At 46.5% G+C, this 17692-nt stretch overlaps 1 protein-coding gene across 1 annotated transcript in view; it reads left to right on the top strand.

Moving 5' to 3' along the window:
- NRDC (nardilysin convertase) overlaps positions 1 to 17692 on the top strand; it is a 1316087-nt gene that overhangs the window by 76833 nt on the left and 1221562 nt on the right. The window contains exon 2 of the mRNA XM_085602630.1: positions 1276 to 1537. Coding sequence (XP_085458756.1) covers positions 1276 to 1537 — 262 coding nt within the window. The remainder of the gene's footprint in view (positions 1 to 1275; positions 1538 to 17692) is intronic.

A 17692-nucleotide genomic window follows, 5' to 3' on the forward strand; every position in this document is an offset into this window, starting at 1 on the left:
TTTTGAATAACAAGATACGTTACTACTTGGAGTGCAGAAGATGTACCCATGCAGAAAACCAAACAACTAAAACTACTACTGTTCTGAAATCTGTCACATACTATCCTCCTGGAGAAAAGCGGCATGCAGCTACTCAATACATTCGGAAAGAAACATCAAATGTAATCTATTTAAGATGTTTAGACTCCCCAGCCACCCTTTCTCCATCTTTATCTCCCTCCTGACTTTCCCTGGAAGTAGTTGGAAAGGGCAAGAATAGGGCAGTTCCACAGGTGTAATATAGTTTAACTAGCTTGTTATAAAGTATCTTTATATATCTTCCAAGCTGGGGGATGCACCTTTGGTCACTGCTGCTTGTGCAGGTAGTAATTGAGCCAAATGTGTTAAATGTATGGACATAGAGTGGGAATTATGTGAGATTGATGATCCCTTTCTGTCCTTGATTGGCCACCATACCGGGGTAACCTTGTATTGTCTTTCATCCTCCTCTAGACTCATTTTAAGGAGAATTCAAGTTTGACTACCATAGAAGATTAATTGCAGAAATAACCTAACGTGTCATTCTCCTATAAATAGATGTAGTTTGTCAATTTGCTTCATCCAATCCATCTACAAAAACAAAGGCCTTTCAAGCTGCCCCGCACTCTGCCAGCATTTTTCGAAAGGTTGATGGCATTTTCCACCAGATCTATGCTACTAGCGCACATAGAGTCCTTACAGGCTCACTGAGGTCGGAGAACCACTGTAATACTGCTTACTGAAACCACCTCACTTTGTAGTTTTAAGATTTGGAACATAGAACTGTTAGTACTGAATTAGGAACCTCCAAACTGAGCTTCCTGAAGTCAAAACATAAGGGGGCAATGGATTGTTTATCTTGTATTAAGTGACATTACAGTGCAAAATCTAACTTAATGCTTAGGGCTGTGAAATAAAAACGAGGTTAATGCGCAGTCTGTTTCTCTGTACGTTTAGAGACAGTATTGCTGCTTCTTTTGTACCGAAAGTATTTTGCTTCTGTTTTCCTCTTAATGAGTCAACTTTTGTACCCAGGCTAGTGTCTCGGAACAAACACATGATTGAACTTTTTCGATTTGTTGTGAAAAAACTGATGCTCAAATATTCCCTTTATTTCTGGGACCATCTCCGTCTTTCAAAGAGAGCAAGCCAGTCATAGTTCTACTTTTCTTTGGTTGTGAGAGTTGTGTACACATTACATCAAGACTGCTGCATGTTTTGACTTTCAAATTCATATAAACTTTTATTTTGCTCTAGATTTATCCAGCTAAAAAATGGCCTAAGAGTTCTCCTCATTTCGGACCGTATCATTATGAATGGTAATCATACAGGAGCTTCTTCCGACGAAGAAGATGAGGACGATTCAGAGGAAGATGATTCTGGTGCAGAGATTGAAGATGATGACGATGAGGAAGATGATGAGGATGATGAGGAGGAGGAGGAAGATGAAGATTATGAGGGAGAAGGTGATGAATCTGAAGTTCGTTCAAAGAAGAAGAAAGGCTGTTCAGGGAAGCAGGTATGACCTAAGTAATGGGAACCTTCTCATAATCTTTTATGTATGAGCATACTAATGTGCTAGTAGAAGTTTTCTACAAATTAGATAACAAATCCCACTGAGGGTTGCATCGCCGTCATGTGATTCCTTTTCTTATTCCTTTAGTTTTTATTTTAAATAGTATTTGTAGCTAGAAAGTCACCTAAATAAGAGTGAATTTTCACCTTAAAGACCCCCTTTTGAAAAGTAGTTCTCCTTCTTATAATACATCACAGCTGGATTCTAGGTCTTCCTTTAACCATTTTTTACCCTTTCATCCTCTCAAATTCTAACGGATCGTGACTGTCCATGCAGGAGTTTTTGTCAGACTGATTTGTTTACTGATAGACCCAAAGTGGATTTTGTCAAGTGTCTTGTGTTGTATTCTGTGTTTAAATGTATACAAGCTGAGGCAATCAGCCAGGTTATAAAGTGATTGGAGGTGGGCCGTAACATATGCACATCTGAGATTGCTAGTTTGGTACAGTCCTCTACAATCTAGTCTTTATCTGTAGACTTTATTCGGTTGTGTGTTTTTGTGATTGGTTCATAGAAATACCTGTTAATTTGTACACTGAAAAGGTGGGGCTTTGTATGTTGTCTTCCTAGCTACAGTCATGTGGCGGAGTAAGTCTAGTATGGTGCTTTGTATGAGTACTGTTGGATACCTCCTGGGAAGATTGAGACCATTGTATCTGTTTCCTCCATGTGTTCCCTAACTGGTAACCTTTTCCTTAGTGTTTACACTTTTAATGGAAGCAGTTAGACGTGTTTGTTATCGAGACCAGCAGTCAGAATATGAATGATTTTAATCAGTCAGGCAGCTTGGAAATTGCATGCTGTGCTGATTTATCCTCGAAATAGATTTCCAAATTCAGCAGACAGCAAGGCACACATTGGGAACTGCAGAAAAAGGTATAGGTGCGACTAAGAATGGCAGGTAACTGCTACAACTGATGGAGGTACAATTCTTCCACCCACAAAAGGAAGTGAGCAAGGAAAGTCTGGCCTTACTGAGGGAGTCCATAAAGGTGACTGAGGGTCTATGCTGCTTGCTCAGAATGGAAGACTAATGCCATAGTAGGCGCTAATCGGGAATTATCATCCATTAGTGTTTAAGCGGAAAAAAGAGAGCTGCCGCCAGTCCAATAGTGTGATTTGCGGTGAGGATGGGGCTCTTAAGAGTGCAGGGAAGATTACAAATCCTCAAAGCCCTTCAAAGCAATCAAATCAAAATAACATACTTGTGGATAGTGGAAGAACAAAGTTGTGTTCGTTATTCAGTCCTACGAGCCAAGACAGCAACTGGAAAATAAATAATGCATATTTAACTCCCACACCTTCCTGCTCCGATCTTAATTGGACTATGGCAGTGCTTTACTCGCATCAGCCAATGAGTCCTTCATTTCCAAATCACAAGTGATCCAAAACACAGCCGCACGACTTGTATGTAATCTTCCTTTCCGCTATTCGGTGGAACCATTATTTGAAAGCCTTACATTGCCTACACATTAAAAAAAGTTCAATCTTTAAAATCTGCTTTCTTTTATACAAATCATTAACAAGAAATGGACCCGGTTACCTGCTTCAAACACTGAACTACTACTGTCCAGTGAGGGTTATGCGCTCTATGGACAAAGCTCTGCTTATCGTTTCTCGTGTCCGTCTGACTAGATGTGGGGGCAGGTCTGTTTCTTACCTTGCCCCATACTATTGGAATGCTCTGCCTTATTATGCTGGCATCTGCCATGATTATATAAAATTTCGAAAATTGCTTAAAACAACCTTATTTTAATACAATCACTCAAGGGGCTGTAAAGCGCGGCTACTCACCCGTAAGGATTTCAAGGCTCTGGGGACGGGGGAGCTGCTAGATGGACTCAGTAGAGGATCATTCGAAGAGCCAGGTCTTGAGGTCCTCCCTGAATTGTGTCAGTGATGCTGATTGTCTGAGGTGCAGGGTGTTCCAAGTCTTGGCGGCGAGGTAGGAGAACGAGCTTCCTTTGGTTCTGGTCTTTTGGATCCTGGGGATGGAGGCGAGTGCGAGTTGGGAGGATCGGAGTTGTCTATTGGGTACGTGGAAGGTGAGGCAGTGGTTCAGGTACACTGTGGTCCTTCGTCGTGTAGGGCCTTGTAGGCATGAATGAGGAACTTGAAGTTGACTTGTTAACTGGGAGCCAGTGGTGTTGTCGGAGGTGTTGTGTAATGTGGCTGTGGCGGGGGATGTCGAGGATCAGTCTGGTGGCGGCGTTTTGAATGTTCTACAGTTTCTTGAGCTGTTTCGGGGTGGTGCCGGCATAGAGTGCGTTGCTGTAGTTAAGTCTACTGGTGATGAGTGCGTGTGTGACCGTCCTCCTGGATTTTGTGGGATTCCATCTGCATGTCTTTCGGAGAAGGTGCAGCGTGTGGAAGCAGGCTGAGGAAACTGCTTTGATTCGGTGGTCTATTGTGAGCGAAGTCTAGTATAATGCCAAGGTTGCGTGCGTGGTCTGTCGGGGTGGGGGGTGCGCCTAGGGCGGCTGGCCACCAGGAGTCGTCCCAGGATGAGAACTTTGGTCTTGTCCGAGTTGAGCTTGAGGCAGCTGTCTTTCATTCATGTAGCGACGGCCTTCATTCCATTGTGGAAGTTGGTTCTGGCGGTCAAGGTTTCATTGTTGAGGGAAAGGAACAGCTGGGTGTCGTCCGCGCAGGATACTATGTTGAGTCCTTGGCTTCTGACGATGGCTGCGAGGGGGACTTGTAGACGTTGAAGAGGGTGGGGCTAAGGGAGGAACCCAGGGGGACTCCACAGCTGATCTCCGTGGGTTCTGAGAGGAACGGTGATAGTCTGATTCACTGGGTCCGGCTGGTGAGGAAGGAGTGGATGCAGTGTAGAGCCTTGTCACGGATCCCGGCGTCCTGGAGTCCGGTGATTAGGGTGCGCTGAGAGATGGTGTTGAAGGCGGCCAATAGGTCTAGTAGGATGAGGGCTGCGGTCTCTTCCCCCGATCAAGGAGGAAGTGGATATCGTCTGTAGCGGCAAAGAGGGCTGTCCCTGTGCTCTGGTTGCTTCAGAAGCCGGATTGTGAGGAGACCATGTCTCGGTTTGTTTTGATGAACTCAGAGAGTTGGGCGTTGATGGCCTTCTCTATGACCTTGGCAGGGAAGGGGAGGAGGGAGATTGTTCTGAAGTTCTTGAGGTCCGACGGGTCTGAGAATGGCTTCTTCAGCAGGGGCATCACTGTGTGTTTGTAGCCATCTGGGAGGGTAGTGGTTTCAATGGAGCAGTTGGTGGTGCGGTGGAGCTGGGGGGCGATGGCAGCTGCTCCTCTGTGGAAGATGTAGTGCAGGCATGGGTCCGTCGGGGCCCCTGAGTGGATGCTCTTAAGCGTGTCCTCTGTCATGAGCAGAGTCCAGCACAGCATGGTCTGTTGAGGGGTGGCTTGGTTGTGTACTATGGTGGCGGGTGTGGCGGCCGCTTCAAGGGTGTTGAAGCTGTCCTATATCTGCCTGATCTTGTGGTGGAAGAAAGTGGCTAGTTTGTCGCAGAGGTCTTGGGAGGGTGGAATGTCTAAGGTCGAGCTGTTGGGCCGTGTGAACTCTTTCACAATGGCAAAGAGCTCTTGGCTGTTGCGTGTATTGGCATTGATTCTGTTTTGGAGGGCCGTTTTCCAGGTGGTTTTCAGGAGGAGGTGATGTGCGTTAATGGTGGATTTTAAGGTTGCGCGAGTTTCCGTGAGTGTGTTGCTTCTCCATTTTGTCTCAGAGTCTGCAGCCACGTCTCGACTCGCGAAGGGCAGGTGTAAACCAGCTGGCCACCTTGGAGCGTCATTGCCTGGTCCAGTGTGTTGTCACAGTTGGAGATCCATTGGTTGAGGTGGTGTGCTGCAGTATTGGCATCAGTGGATGATGGTAGAGTGGTTGCGCTGAAGGAGTTGACCAGGTGTTCTTCGGTTGCCTTGGTCCAGCTTTGGCTGGGGGGTCGATGATGATGATGATGGTGTGCGGTGGGTGTGTTGAAGGTGAGGTGTATGCAGTGGTGGTCGGTCCAGGAGAGTTCGGTGGTGTGGCTGTAGCTGATGTTCCTGTTGGCGGAGAAAACTGGGTTGAGCGTCTGTCCGGCTGTGTGGGTTGGTGCGGTGACTGGCTGCTTGAGCCTGATGTTGGCGAGGTTTTCTGTCCGGAAGGGAGGCTGGGGTTGACCAGGTGGAAGTTTTTTTTTTTTAAATATATATATATTTTTTTAAAGGTCACTGTGTCACACATGTCTAGCTTGCCACATTATATTTGTTATATAGAACAGTAAGGAAAAAAAGATAGAAAGAATGGTAAAAACACGGTGATCTCACGATAAACATCACATCGTGAACACATGCCTAAAAAAGTAGCCCAGTTGGGTCCAAGAATGTTCGGGCGTAAGTGTAGTTTTGTACGCTAACTCTGGTGTCAAGCCAAGGGGGTCTGTGTAGCTGTTAATGTGTGTAACAATGTTTCTAGTTCCTGGCTTGTGCTCAGAGTTTCATGTTTTCTCAGGTAGTCCCTCAGTGGTTGCCATATGTCCTTAAACCTGGATGTGGGGGGCTGCAGTTCTACAAATTACTCACTAGTAGTACCATAGTAAATCATGCTCGTTACCCAATTCTCCACTGTGGTTCCTCTCTTTCTGCCCCAGAGCAGTGCTATCTCTCTCTTTGCAGGAAGCAGCGCCATTGACACAAATCTATGCATAGTTTTGAGCACACTAGAGACTCAGTAATTGCCGTGCGCCATTCCGCTCGAAACACTGTGTCCTGTAGCGCTGTGTTGGGGAAGCCCCATTGTAGCTCGAATCCACCCCTCCCCTCAGCGTTCTTACTGACCTGAGAACTGGCGTGTGGTCCGACAGCATGCGGGGTAAGTGCCTCACAGTCTGGACCCATGGGATTAGTGTTGTGTTGAGTGGTGTGTGTGTATGCAGCTTCTTGGGGGTTCTTTTGTCGCTAGGAATCTACCAACACATACATTTCGCAAAGTGCCCATAGTATCTTATGTGAACAGGGTTTGTTGACAGGAGTTGTAGCGCTACTATCTAGTTTGGGGTCCATCAAGATGGTAAGGTGACCCCCCCCAGAAATGTATGGTCTGTGTCAATTAGATCTTTCTGTGACTGTAAGCACTGGTAAAAGTTGGGGCCATCTATGTTCGGGGAGTATACATTGACAAAAAGGACACTGTCCAACTAGGTGTCCTGTAACCCGCAGAAACCTCCCCATATTGTCATTGAGTGTGGAGGAGTGTTTGAATGGCAGGGTTTTTCGAATCAAAAAGGAGACTCCACGTGAGTACGAACTATGATTGTAAAAGAAACAATGTGGGCCCCCAGCAGAGGCAAATGTAGAAGGGCTTGTGGGCGCTAAGTGCGTTTCCTGTAAGAATACATTGCCAGCTTTTTGTCGCCGGATGAATTGCAGCTCTTGCACGGGTTGTTTAGGCTCCTCACATTCCAAGTCATAAGCGTGATATCTACATATGAGTGAACGTTAACCTGATATGCCATGGAGTGTGATGTTGAGCATAGTGGTGGGTATGTGTAATAACAATAACACAGAGAGTAGAAACAGAGAAAATAACCCCTTAAAGCAACAGTTCGTCCAGTTCCCATCCCCCTCCGCCCTCCAATACATTGCAGCTTTCTGCCAGGTACGATCTCCATAGAACAATTTCCCAATTTAAGAACTTCTTAAAGCCCAAGGGTCTTATAACAAGATATAGCTGTTAACATCACTGTGGGCTGCAACGCCACGTCGGTTCCTCGCATCCTGTAATTATTACATCAGAAAAAGTATTGCATAGCTGCATCCCATAGGCGTGCCCAAGCTACCAACAGAGATTACAGAAGGGGCAGAGTGGATGTGTTATTAGGAGCCACTAGGGTAATAGAATGTGGTGTGGATGGATTCTTAAGATCAACCTAATGGGAAAAGGTCCACTACTACTCTAGAGTGGATGTCCGGTGGAGTTCCTCCAGGGGATCCTCCCCCAGAAGCTTATCTTATGTCAGAGTCCGATCTGCAAAAGTTCTGGACATCTGTAGGGATGTCAAAGATATGTTGCTTGCCATTGACGTCGACTTTGAGGCGTGCTGGGTATAACATTCCATATCTGAGGCCCAGATTTCAAAGTGTTGCCTTTACCCCAGTGTAACTGGTGCACTAGCATTGTGAAGTCTGGGAAAATGGATCTCTGCCAGGATAGTGGACCAGTTTCAATGCCAGTCTCAAGATAGGGTTAGTCTTTAAAGTGCAAGAGCCTAGATAGAATAGGTCTTGGTGGGCTACCAAGATTTGGGCACGGTCTGAGTGACCGATGCGCACGCTCAACAACAAACAAGGACGTAAAGTTTTCCCCTCCGAACAGGTCAGTGAGTAGCCGCTCTACAAATTGGTCCATTCTTCCAGCATTTGTGGACTCCGGCACCCCCACTATGTGCACGTTGTTCCGTCTGCCCCTCGCCTCCAAATCTTTATTCTTCATTGTCATTGCTTTCATGACTTTCTCCATTTGTTTGAGCTTCCTAGCTGTTTGGGCCACACCGTTTTCAAGGTCTGATATCCTACCTTCCGCCATGTGTAGACTGGTGTCTTGCCGGTCCATTTGCTCCCCCTGTGTGTCCAGCCTTTTATTTAGGCCGTCAAACCCACTGTCATTGCCTCTGTGTCTGAGGGGGCACTTTCCCCCACAGCCCCCATCATTGCTTTGTCAGACATGTCTCGAGTTTGCGCCAGCACCTGGTTCTTGACCGTGTGGAATGGCAGTCGGTGCTGTTTAGGGTCCTTGCGGGACATTCCAGCCTAGTGTGTGCGTGGCCGGGCCTTGAAATTGGGGATGGGGGAGCACTCACTAGTGTCTCAAGCAATCCCCAAGAGTATCAATGATCTTCTTACCATGGCTAGTGACCCCTTTAACGGTCTTCCAGCCCCTCAGCGTAGGGGGGTGAGGGGCTCGTAGGACCCCATGTGCAGACTCTCTATGTGGCGAGTAGCAGGTGTTCGGCCCCTGTGGTGCTGCAAAGTCTTTACTAATCTGCCGCCCCTTGCATCAACCGGCTAAAGTTGCCAGGTTCTGCCGGAGGGAATGCACATGCAGGCTAGTCATGGTTGCGACTAGGCAGGTGGGGAGGTGGAGGGTGATGCTGGCTAGTGAGGAAGGCAGCGGAACGACCTGGCGGCCGAGTCCCAAGGCTTGGCTGCGGACCCTGTTGCTGCGGAGCCTCTAAGGAGCAACCCCCCACCCCCGGTCGTCCTTACCTCTCCGTGCGATGCGGCTCCAGCTGTCCTCTCCCCTAATGGCACCTCTTCAATTCTAGCCCGCGTTCGGCGCATCTTCCAGCAGGCCATAGTGGTCGGTTTGCCGCGAGTCTCGATTCCTCTTCACGGTCCGCACCTCCTTGATCAGGGTGGGGCAGGATCGGAAATGGATCACTGCCTCTGGCCCCTTAAACATCACTCCATGCCCAGGAGCTGCAAAAGTGAAACGTGCGCCGCCTTTTCAGTGTTCTGGCGCTGAGGCCATGCACGCGTCTCTTACAGGGTCGAGATCGGCCAGCAGCTTCAATCACAGATTAGTCCTTTATCATGCCCAGCGTGCCTCGACACGTTTCGGGGGGCGCTTCGAGGATGTTCAATAGTTCATCTCTTGCATGGGGATGCAGCTATTTAGCCCGATTTGGCTCGAGTATGTAATAGTTCTGACAGAGCTTCAGCTCCGCATGTCCATTGCGGTCGGAGGTCAGGCCACGCCCCGTGTCCAGTTGGATGTTGAGGTCTCTGAGTAGGATGTAGTCTGATGCGAGGGCCTGTGGTGCGATCAGGTCTGTGATTGCGTCAGTGAAGTGTGGTTGGGGGCAAGGCGGGCCTCTAGACGTGGGTGCTGCGGAGTGTGGTATTGGGGTTGGTCCGGGTCTGGAAGTGGAGGCGTTCCATGGTGATCGTTGGAGTGCGCGGTCAGTCGGAGCATGCTTTTGTGGACGATGGTGATACCTCCTCCCAGGGGGTCGGGCGGTCCTTTCGGGTGATCCTGTAGCTGTCAGGGATGGTGATTGCGAAGTCCGGTCTGGAGCAGGGGTTGCTGCAAGTTTCTGTGAGGGACCACAGCAGCTACCAGACTGCACTGCGCGGTGGAAGGATCAAATCCAGTAAGGGTAGTGGACTGCACTTTCACTGCGCATCGGCTGCCATTAAGTAATGCTGCGTGGGGAGGGCTGGACAGTTAGGAGGCGGGAAATACTGGAGTGGGAAAAGAAAAATGGGAGGGGGTGGAGCCACGGGGGATCACAGCAGCAACTAGGGAGAGAGCAGCAAAAAACTGGAGAAATGTGCAAAAAAAGCCAAAGAAAGCAAAAGGAAAACAAAACCAAGAGTAGAGGCAGAAAGGAGAAAGGAAATAGTGAGATGGACAGAAAACAGCAAAATGGAGGGCAGCGCGGATACTCAGTGTGTGTCCTGGCGCTAATCCCCAAACAGTAACAGAAAGAGCTCCGCCCCGCCAACCATAGTGTTATTGTTGGAACAACCATGTTTTAAGTTGTTTCCTGAAAAACAACACGTCCTGAGTCAATCTGAGATAAAGGGGCAATTTGTTCCACAGGCGAGCCGCTTGAACCTGATACGAACGTCCTCCTATCCGAGATCTTGGTACTAATCACCATGAGGGATTGTCTAGAGGATCTTAAGACCTGTTGAGGCTGATAGCGTTGGATCCTACTTCTCAGATAAACCGCACCCGTATCATGGAAGGCTCGATAAGCGAGCACTAAGGCCTTAAACTGGGTCCTCTTTCTCACCGGGAGCCAGTGTAGCGCCTTCAGGTGGGGCGACATGCGCGTTCTGAGGCTTACCATAAGAATAGCTCTAGCTGCGGCTTTCTGGACAACCTGCAGCCGATTGAGCAAATACTCTGGCAGCCCCAGATACAAGATATTTACGTAGTCCAACCTTGATGTAATTAAGGCTTGCACTACGATCTTACGGGATTCCACCGGGAGAAGAGGAAGAACGTTTTTTACCATTCTTATCAATCCAAAGCAAGTACCAGCGACAGTTTGGATTTGGGACTTCATTGCTAGACAAGTGTCCAACTTAACTCCCAAGTTTTTAACCGTGATGACTGGGGCCGAAGGAGGGGACATGTGGCTGGTCCACCATAAATTCCAGTCAGCACATGGGGAGGCAACCGAACAAAATTATTTCTGATTTTTCTGGATTACACTTAAGTTGTTTAAGTTGCATCCAAGAAAAGACGTCCGTTAAAAATTTATTTATCTCCATTCCACGAACAGTAGCACCTTTGTCACACGTGAACATGAGTTAAGTATCGTCGGCATATAGAATAATCTTCGCTCCGTGCGACTCTGCCAGGCGTGCAAGTGGGGCCATATGAATATTAAAGAGTGTAGGACTCAAAATAGCGCCCTGCGGGACCCACACTTGCATAGGAGGAATGGCAGCTGTAAAAGGTGGAGACCAGATTTCCTGCTGCCGCTCAGTCAGGAAAGAGGCAAACCAATTGTACAACGTGCCCCCGATGCCATACTCCGCTAACCTGCGCAAGAGCCGGTCATGGGGCACGGTGTCAAAGGCTACGGATAAATCCAGCAGTATCAGCACAGCACCACAGCACTGCCCCTCCAATTGGGCTGTTTCTGTCCTGAGAGTGGTTCTTAAAGCCTGACTGGCTGTAAAGAAGGACATGGTTTTCTTCTATTTAATCTGTTAGCACGGAGTTAACGTACTTCTCAAGAACCTTTAAGAAGGGCAGAAGGGATATGGGCCTATAATTGGATACGACCGCAGGATCCGCTGTGGGTTTCTTCAGGAGGGGAATGATTTTTGCCTTTTTCCAACAGCTGGGTACCATTCCCTGTCCGAGCTAAGTGTTAAGAACTGAGTTAACTGCAGTATTTATGGGTTCCGCAATATTCTTAAGGATCTTTGCTGGACAGGGGTCAGAAGGAGAACCTGACTTCAGAGTTACCATGATGTCAAGGGATTTTTCCAAGGAAATGGGGGGAAATTGGGTAAGTGAATAACTAACCCCCGAAGGCGGGGCACGTGCACTCGATGTCTCAGTAGATTCAGCTGTGCCCATAGAGGCAAATGACTGTTGAACCAAGTAGATTTTGTCATGGAAAAAACCCGCCATCTGATGATAAAGGCCTTGCTCACTGCACTGGGGGATTAAAAATCCTTAACAATTTAAAAATATGTCTTTGCTTTTATTAGCAGTCCCTTTTATTTTTAAGGTAGAGAAGTTTTTCTTCTCTGTGCGCACATCGTTAAAATAAGCTTTTCTAGCCTGCTTATAGATGGCTTTGTCCTTAGAATCAAACTTGGTTCGCCACATTCTCTCTAATCGTTTGCAGGCACTCCTGCTTTTCCTGAGAGTGTCTGTAAACCTTGGCACAGAGGTGTGGCCATTTATGGCTTTACGAGTTGAGGGAGGCGCCAGCTCCACAACCTGTTCTTCAAGCCACTTCTCCAGGCTAGGGGCATCGGTCTCTGGGTTTCCACTAAAGGGAATCGGATGCTTACCCAGAGCTATTTCCAGGCTATCCGGCGTAACCTGATTAAAGGGTCTAAAAATGCATGGACGGGGCTTATCCCTAGGTTGAGCATGGAATAGAGACCTAGGGATTTTAAAAGTCAAGAGATAATGATCCGACCATACCAATTGTAGAGGAGCATCAGTTTCCATACTAGCGTTGGAGAATAATTAGTCTAGCTTATGACCGTTTTCATGGGTAGGAGATGAATATAAGGGGACAGTCTGAAAATCGCTAAAGATTCCAGCAGCCGAACAGCCTCGGAGTCAGAGGGATCATCCATGTGGATATTAAAATCTCCTAACAAAAGGCAATGTCTATATTTGATGGAAATAGGAGAGATGGCTTGAGTGAGTGACTCCATAAACTTGCCACCCTGACCAGGCGGCCTATAAACAAGAATGCCTGCAATAGATTGATGATCCGAGACAGTGAGCACGAAACTGAGGCTTTCAGCATCCTCAATATCTTGCGCAGGTAGAATATAGCAGGACAGTGAATTTTTAAAAATTATGCCAATTCCGCCCCCTCTTCCTACTGGCCGATCCTTATAATCTGATAGCCAGGCGGGATAGCCCCTGCTATCGTAGGATTCGAGCCATCATTCAACCAAGTTTCAGTTACAAACATAACATCGGGGTCAGACTCAAGTAATACGTCGTACAGTCAGCAGCAGAGCAGTGACTCTCTACCACTGGACCACCAGGGATGAGGTGCAGGCAGGAACCTGGGGGTGGAAGACTGCCTCGAACTCCTGACCTGCTGATCAGAGGTGCCAGCAGCAGTAGGAGGGGACCACAGCAGCCAGACTGCATTGCGCTGTGAAAAGAACAAGTCCACTGAGGGTGTTAGGTTCTGTCTGCGTTCATCGCTAGCGCCGAGATACCTCTTCAGAGGTGATTCACGCGCTATAGTAAGCTCTATTAACAATAGTCAAACCAGCAACACCAAGGAGAATGTGGAAGCTTGGGGTCCTTCAAAGAGGGGCAGGGACCATTGGGAAAGCGGTAATCCCAGACAGAGAATCCCCAAAAAGGGTCACAGACCCATCCACTTGCCTTTAAACAGAGGTGAAGAGGAATGGAAGTGTGTGGCAGCTAAACAATCAGGTTACCCAAGAGTACACTAAGCAACGTATTGGAAAAAGAAAGTTGTCCCTTTCCCATGTGCTCCAATACTATTAAACACTTAAGAACAAAATATGCAAGACAATGCCATAGATGGCACCAAAGGGACCAAGTGAAAACCATTTGTAACACTATTGTGCACAAGGAGTGTGGGTGCACAGAGAGAAGACTGTCTGTCCGCACCGGGGAAAAGGGTTCAAACACATCCAGTGACCCCTCCGCGATAGAAGAAAGGATTAATGGCAGCGCCTAGATGCAATATTGGTAGTAAAGTTGTTGTGTGCGTGTACCCTTGAGACACACAACCAGATTAAGTTAACCCTGATCAATTGGATTGCCATTAGAGGTTGCAAGTATCAGAGGCGCAACTAGAGCCCACTTTTTTTGGAGAGGGGAGGGGGGTTAAGAAATATTGGGGGGGGGGGGGCGCTAATTCTTCCAGCAGTAGGCAGAGTGGAGATGCAGGGGCTCTAAGAAGGCATGAAAAAATAACAAAGCCTCATTAACAAGCAAATGGTTTTTAAAGACCTCTGAAGTACTCTGTGCGGCTGTGTGTGTACCCGGGAAGTTGTCTCAGCCCAGGCTGCCACACACGATGGGGGGGGGCTGAAACCCTTTGAGCCCAATGGGCGTTGCCAGCCTGGATGGTAGCGATATGGACACCCTGACATTAGGTGGTCTATCGGCAGCTTTAGACAGAGTAAGCCATGCTGTCATCCTCCGTAAACTTCAAGACCTAGACATTTATCGCACTGCTTTACAAACGGCATAGTCTTTTTTGAAGGGCAGAAACAAGGTTACAATACTGCCGTCATTTTAGTCTTACTCCCACCCTCTCACTCCATCAATTCAGATGTTCCTCAGGATACACATACTCCATGTTTTATTTTCTTGATTTCCAATTTCTTCCTCTGGTTAAACCTCACAGTGCATTTCGAGTCCAATTTTTCAAATAAGGACGTTTAAATTGCAGATGAGCCAAAATTGACAGAAACTAAGTTTCTCAAAACACATTTCAAAAGCTAGGTTATTTGCTAATACCATTGACCAGGCTCAATAATCTTCTAGTGATTAACACTTGATTGACAATGACCTCCCATCTCTTGTGTTTTACAGTCTGTCACTTTTAACCTCCGTGTTGTAATTACACTCTACCTTTTCCTCAGTTTTATGTATAGGACCCGAATAGCGAAAAATAAACACATCTGACAAGACGAGGCAACATTTTTTCCCTTTGACCCTGGTGGGTACCTCAGAGGATCCACAAATGTGAATGATCTATTTGACTGGTCACAACTGGAAAATGTGGTTGTGGCAGAAACCCGAAGCCTGCAGGCAAAGCTCCAAAAGGGCGTGTGGGTGCAGTAAGAGCCTTCCCTGATGACCAGTGGGTGGGGGAGAGGTGTTCCAGAGGGGCAGGTATCCCCTCCTCAAACAAGCATTTGCAATGCAATAGGTCTCGCATTTACGTGAGTTTAAGCTATTGGTATTGTAAATGACACTGCGTATTATTTTTGTTTTTTAAAACATAAATAAAAGGCCTTGTCATTTACACTGCCAGTAGCTTAAACTCGCGTAAATACGAGACCTATTGCATTGCAAATGCTTGTTTAAGTTTAAAACTGAGCACAGCACTGCTTCAAGGACCATGCACTCGGGTTCTTTTTATTTTTTTTATTTTAACTTTAACACTGAGCGCGGTGACCCTGAAGCGGGCGCCGCGCTCATTATGAAAGTTAAAAAATTAAAATAAATAAACCGAGCGTGGTGTCCCAGAAGTGGACGCCGCACTCAACATAAAAATTAAATATAAATAACCTGAGCGCTCAGGATACAAAAACAATAAAATAGCATCCGCCATTGTCCCCATAAGTTCCCATAAACAAAATATTGCTGACCCCCTAGATAAAGCCGACCGTGTTACGAGCCAAGTAAAAGGTCCAGTCATCATGGGCGGTAACAGATGGCGACAAGGCGGTAACAAGGAGGGACTAGCAAGCCTCATAATGAATCGGAAGCTAGCATTTACCATGGACAATGACACCAGCCAATGAAAAGTATAGGCGGAGAGAAGGCGAGGCTTACACAGCATACTCGACTACTGCATGCCTCGCAGAGCGAGCAGGGCATGCGCGCTGCGACTAGGCACGACCTAAAACTACCTCCATATGAATTCCACAAGCTAGCTTTTTAGGTTGTGCGGTCGTGGATTGACAGATCCAACTTTTTTATTTTTTTAAACTTTACCTAATTTTTTTATTGTCAGTTTTTGAATCATGCAAAAGCTAATCGAAATGAAAATCCATAGTGCATGGTGAAAGGCTGTGCACAGTAAGCGCTGTCGATATGTGGGCTGCGTGCAGGGCACAGATTGTGTCAGTAGAGAGGTGCAAGTCTTGGCAGAAGGCCAGGTCCATTTTCCCGGAGCCCACTGTGCATGGCCAAAGGTCAAGCACAGCTAGTTTTGTGGGGCATGGCTGAAAGTGGAGTCTCTCTTCATTCACTTTTTCATTAATCTGGATTCTGGCCTGAATTCACCAAGCATAAACAACTCTATAATTGTCAGGTCTCCTCCAAATGTCTTAAAACCACACCCCTTCTATGCTCTTGCTCTGTGTCTCCACTGTTGGTTATCCTGTGATTAGCCTTCAGAGTGGTGGTGTTTGCCCTCGTGTATGCCCTCGCCAGCCAACCCTCTCTCGCCTGATCGTTTGAGTGTAAGATTTGGCTTTTTGTCAAGTTCCATGTTAATTGGTACAGTCTTCCCCTCTTTGATATTTTCTACACATGGACAATGCACACTTTACTTGGCTTCTTTTAGCAACTGTGCTTGCTACCCCGAGTGTCTGTTAAATCCTCTCCCCAGAGTGACATAAAGACTCTCCGACAACGCAGGACGTGACATCTGAGTTCCCCATTCTAACAAACCAACAGATTGTTTCAAAACCTGTGCTGTGACAGTCTCCATTCTCCGAGTTAGAAATTGCAGTGTATAGCCATGGTTCGTCTCCAGCAAGATTAGGAGGTCCCTGTTGTGTGCTGCAGGCTTCCAATAATGATCTTCCACCGATGCAGGTACCTTTGTATTGATCATTTGTCCTGAATGGAGCGACAAAGTATAAACACGCTTCAAGTGAATAGTTGTTACAGCATTTTTGTAGAGCGAACACCAGTTTCTAGCTCAAGTGGGACACTGTGCAAATGTATAACATTGCTGTTTTTTCATTATGTTTGTATGGTTGCTCCATTTGCATTGGTAATTAACATTCAACAAACTATACTCGTAGCATTTACCTAATCTACTTTCTAGCTATTTAAAACCCATAACCTCATCCACCACCCCTCCCAAAAATGGAAGTCTTTAGTATTTGTTTTTGTAACAAGGATTGTGAAGCTGTTGGAATGTTCTGGAGCCACGAAGACCTTTTTGGGCTTTAATGAGGTGTGGGGCATCGCCGCCACATAGTTAGTCTACAATCCTCAATACCGAAATCGACTCTTTAAGGATACAAGGAGGGCTGGTATTTCTTTCAAAGGTTAAAGTACTTTGTAGTCCGCAAGAAAAAGATTGAACAGGTGGCCATTTTTAACCCATTGATAACTTTTACCTAATGACCCACGAAGAAGTTACTGAAGATAGTCTACAGTTTCCAGACCTTTACAGTAGATGATCAAAGTATGTATATTAGTGAACCTCTTACATATAATGGTTACTATTCAGATTAAATAATAATCTCCCTGGCCAATGCGCCTACCTTAACACCTGGCTTTATAGTGAAGCTGTCTCTTGACCTTACATGAGCAAAAGAAAAACGGCTTTAGGAAGTACCGCTAAGAAAGCAACTTATGGACGACCCACATGTTGCTTACCTTGATAACACTTTTCGATTGGGCAGAGATGTGTGCTTCCACTAGAAAAAAGTGTATTTATTGAACGTTTTGCTATGCAGGAAAGCTTATACTTAATACAGCAGGGCAGAAGGGTTATGGTGGCAAGTCAATGGTCAAGGCTATAGACCTGATCTGTCTATTATGAAACGTTTCTATGAAGGCAGCAATCCTCATATATTTATTGTTAAAAGTGTCTTGTATGTCAATGGACATTTAAGGGTGGGTAATTATTACTATGTATTAAAGGCTGCAGAGCGGTATTTTATTACATAGAAACTCAGATTACAATGACTATAGTTGGTACGGGTTCTGGTGGTGGTTACCCCCTCTGACAAACCATGGGGACAGAAGGTGTGACTGTAATAACCTTACTTCAGTCCTCTTGTGGACCCAATATTGTGCTTTGACAACTGTAATGTTTTATATACATTTGTAATGTAATGTCTGTGTGCCTCAAGGTTGCCTGGAGGGAAACCTTACCCTCAATACAGTAGGCCTTATTTGGTTATTGTGACAAGCCAATGATAAAATCTATATTCCTAACTAGTTCATTGGTAACAA

Source organism: Triturus cristatus, chromosome 4_2, assembly GCF_964204655.1.
Source record: "Triturus cristatus chromosome 4_2, aTriCri1.1, whole genome shotgun sequence".
NCBI classification, from domain to species: domain Eukaryota; kingdom Metazoa; phylum Chordata; class Amphibia; order Caudata; family Salamandridae; genus Triturus; species Triturus cristatus.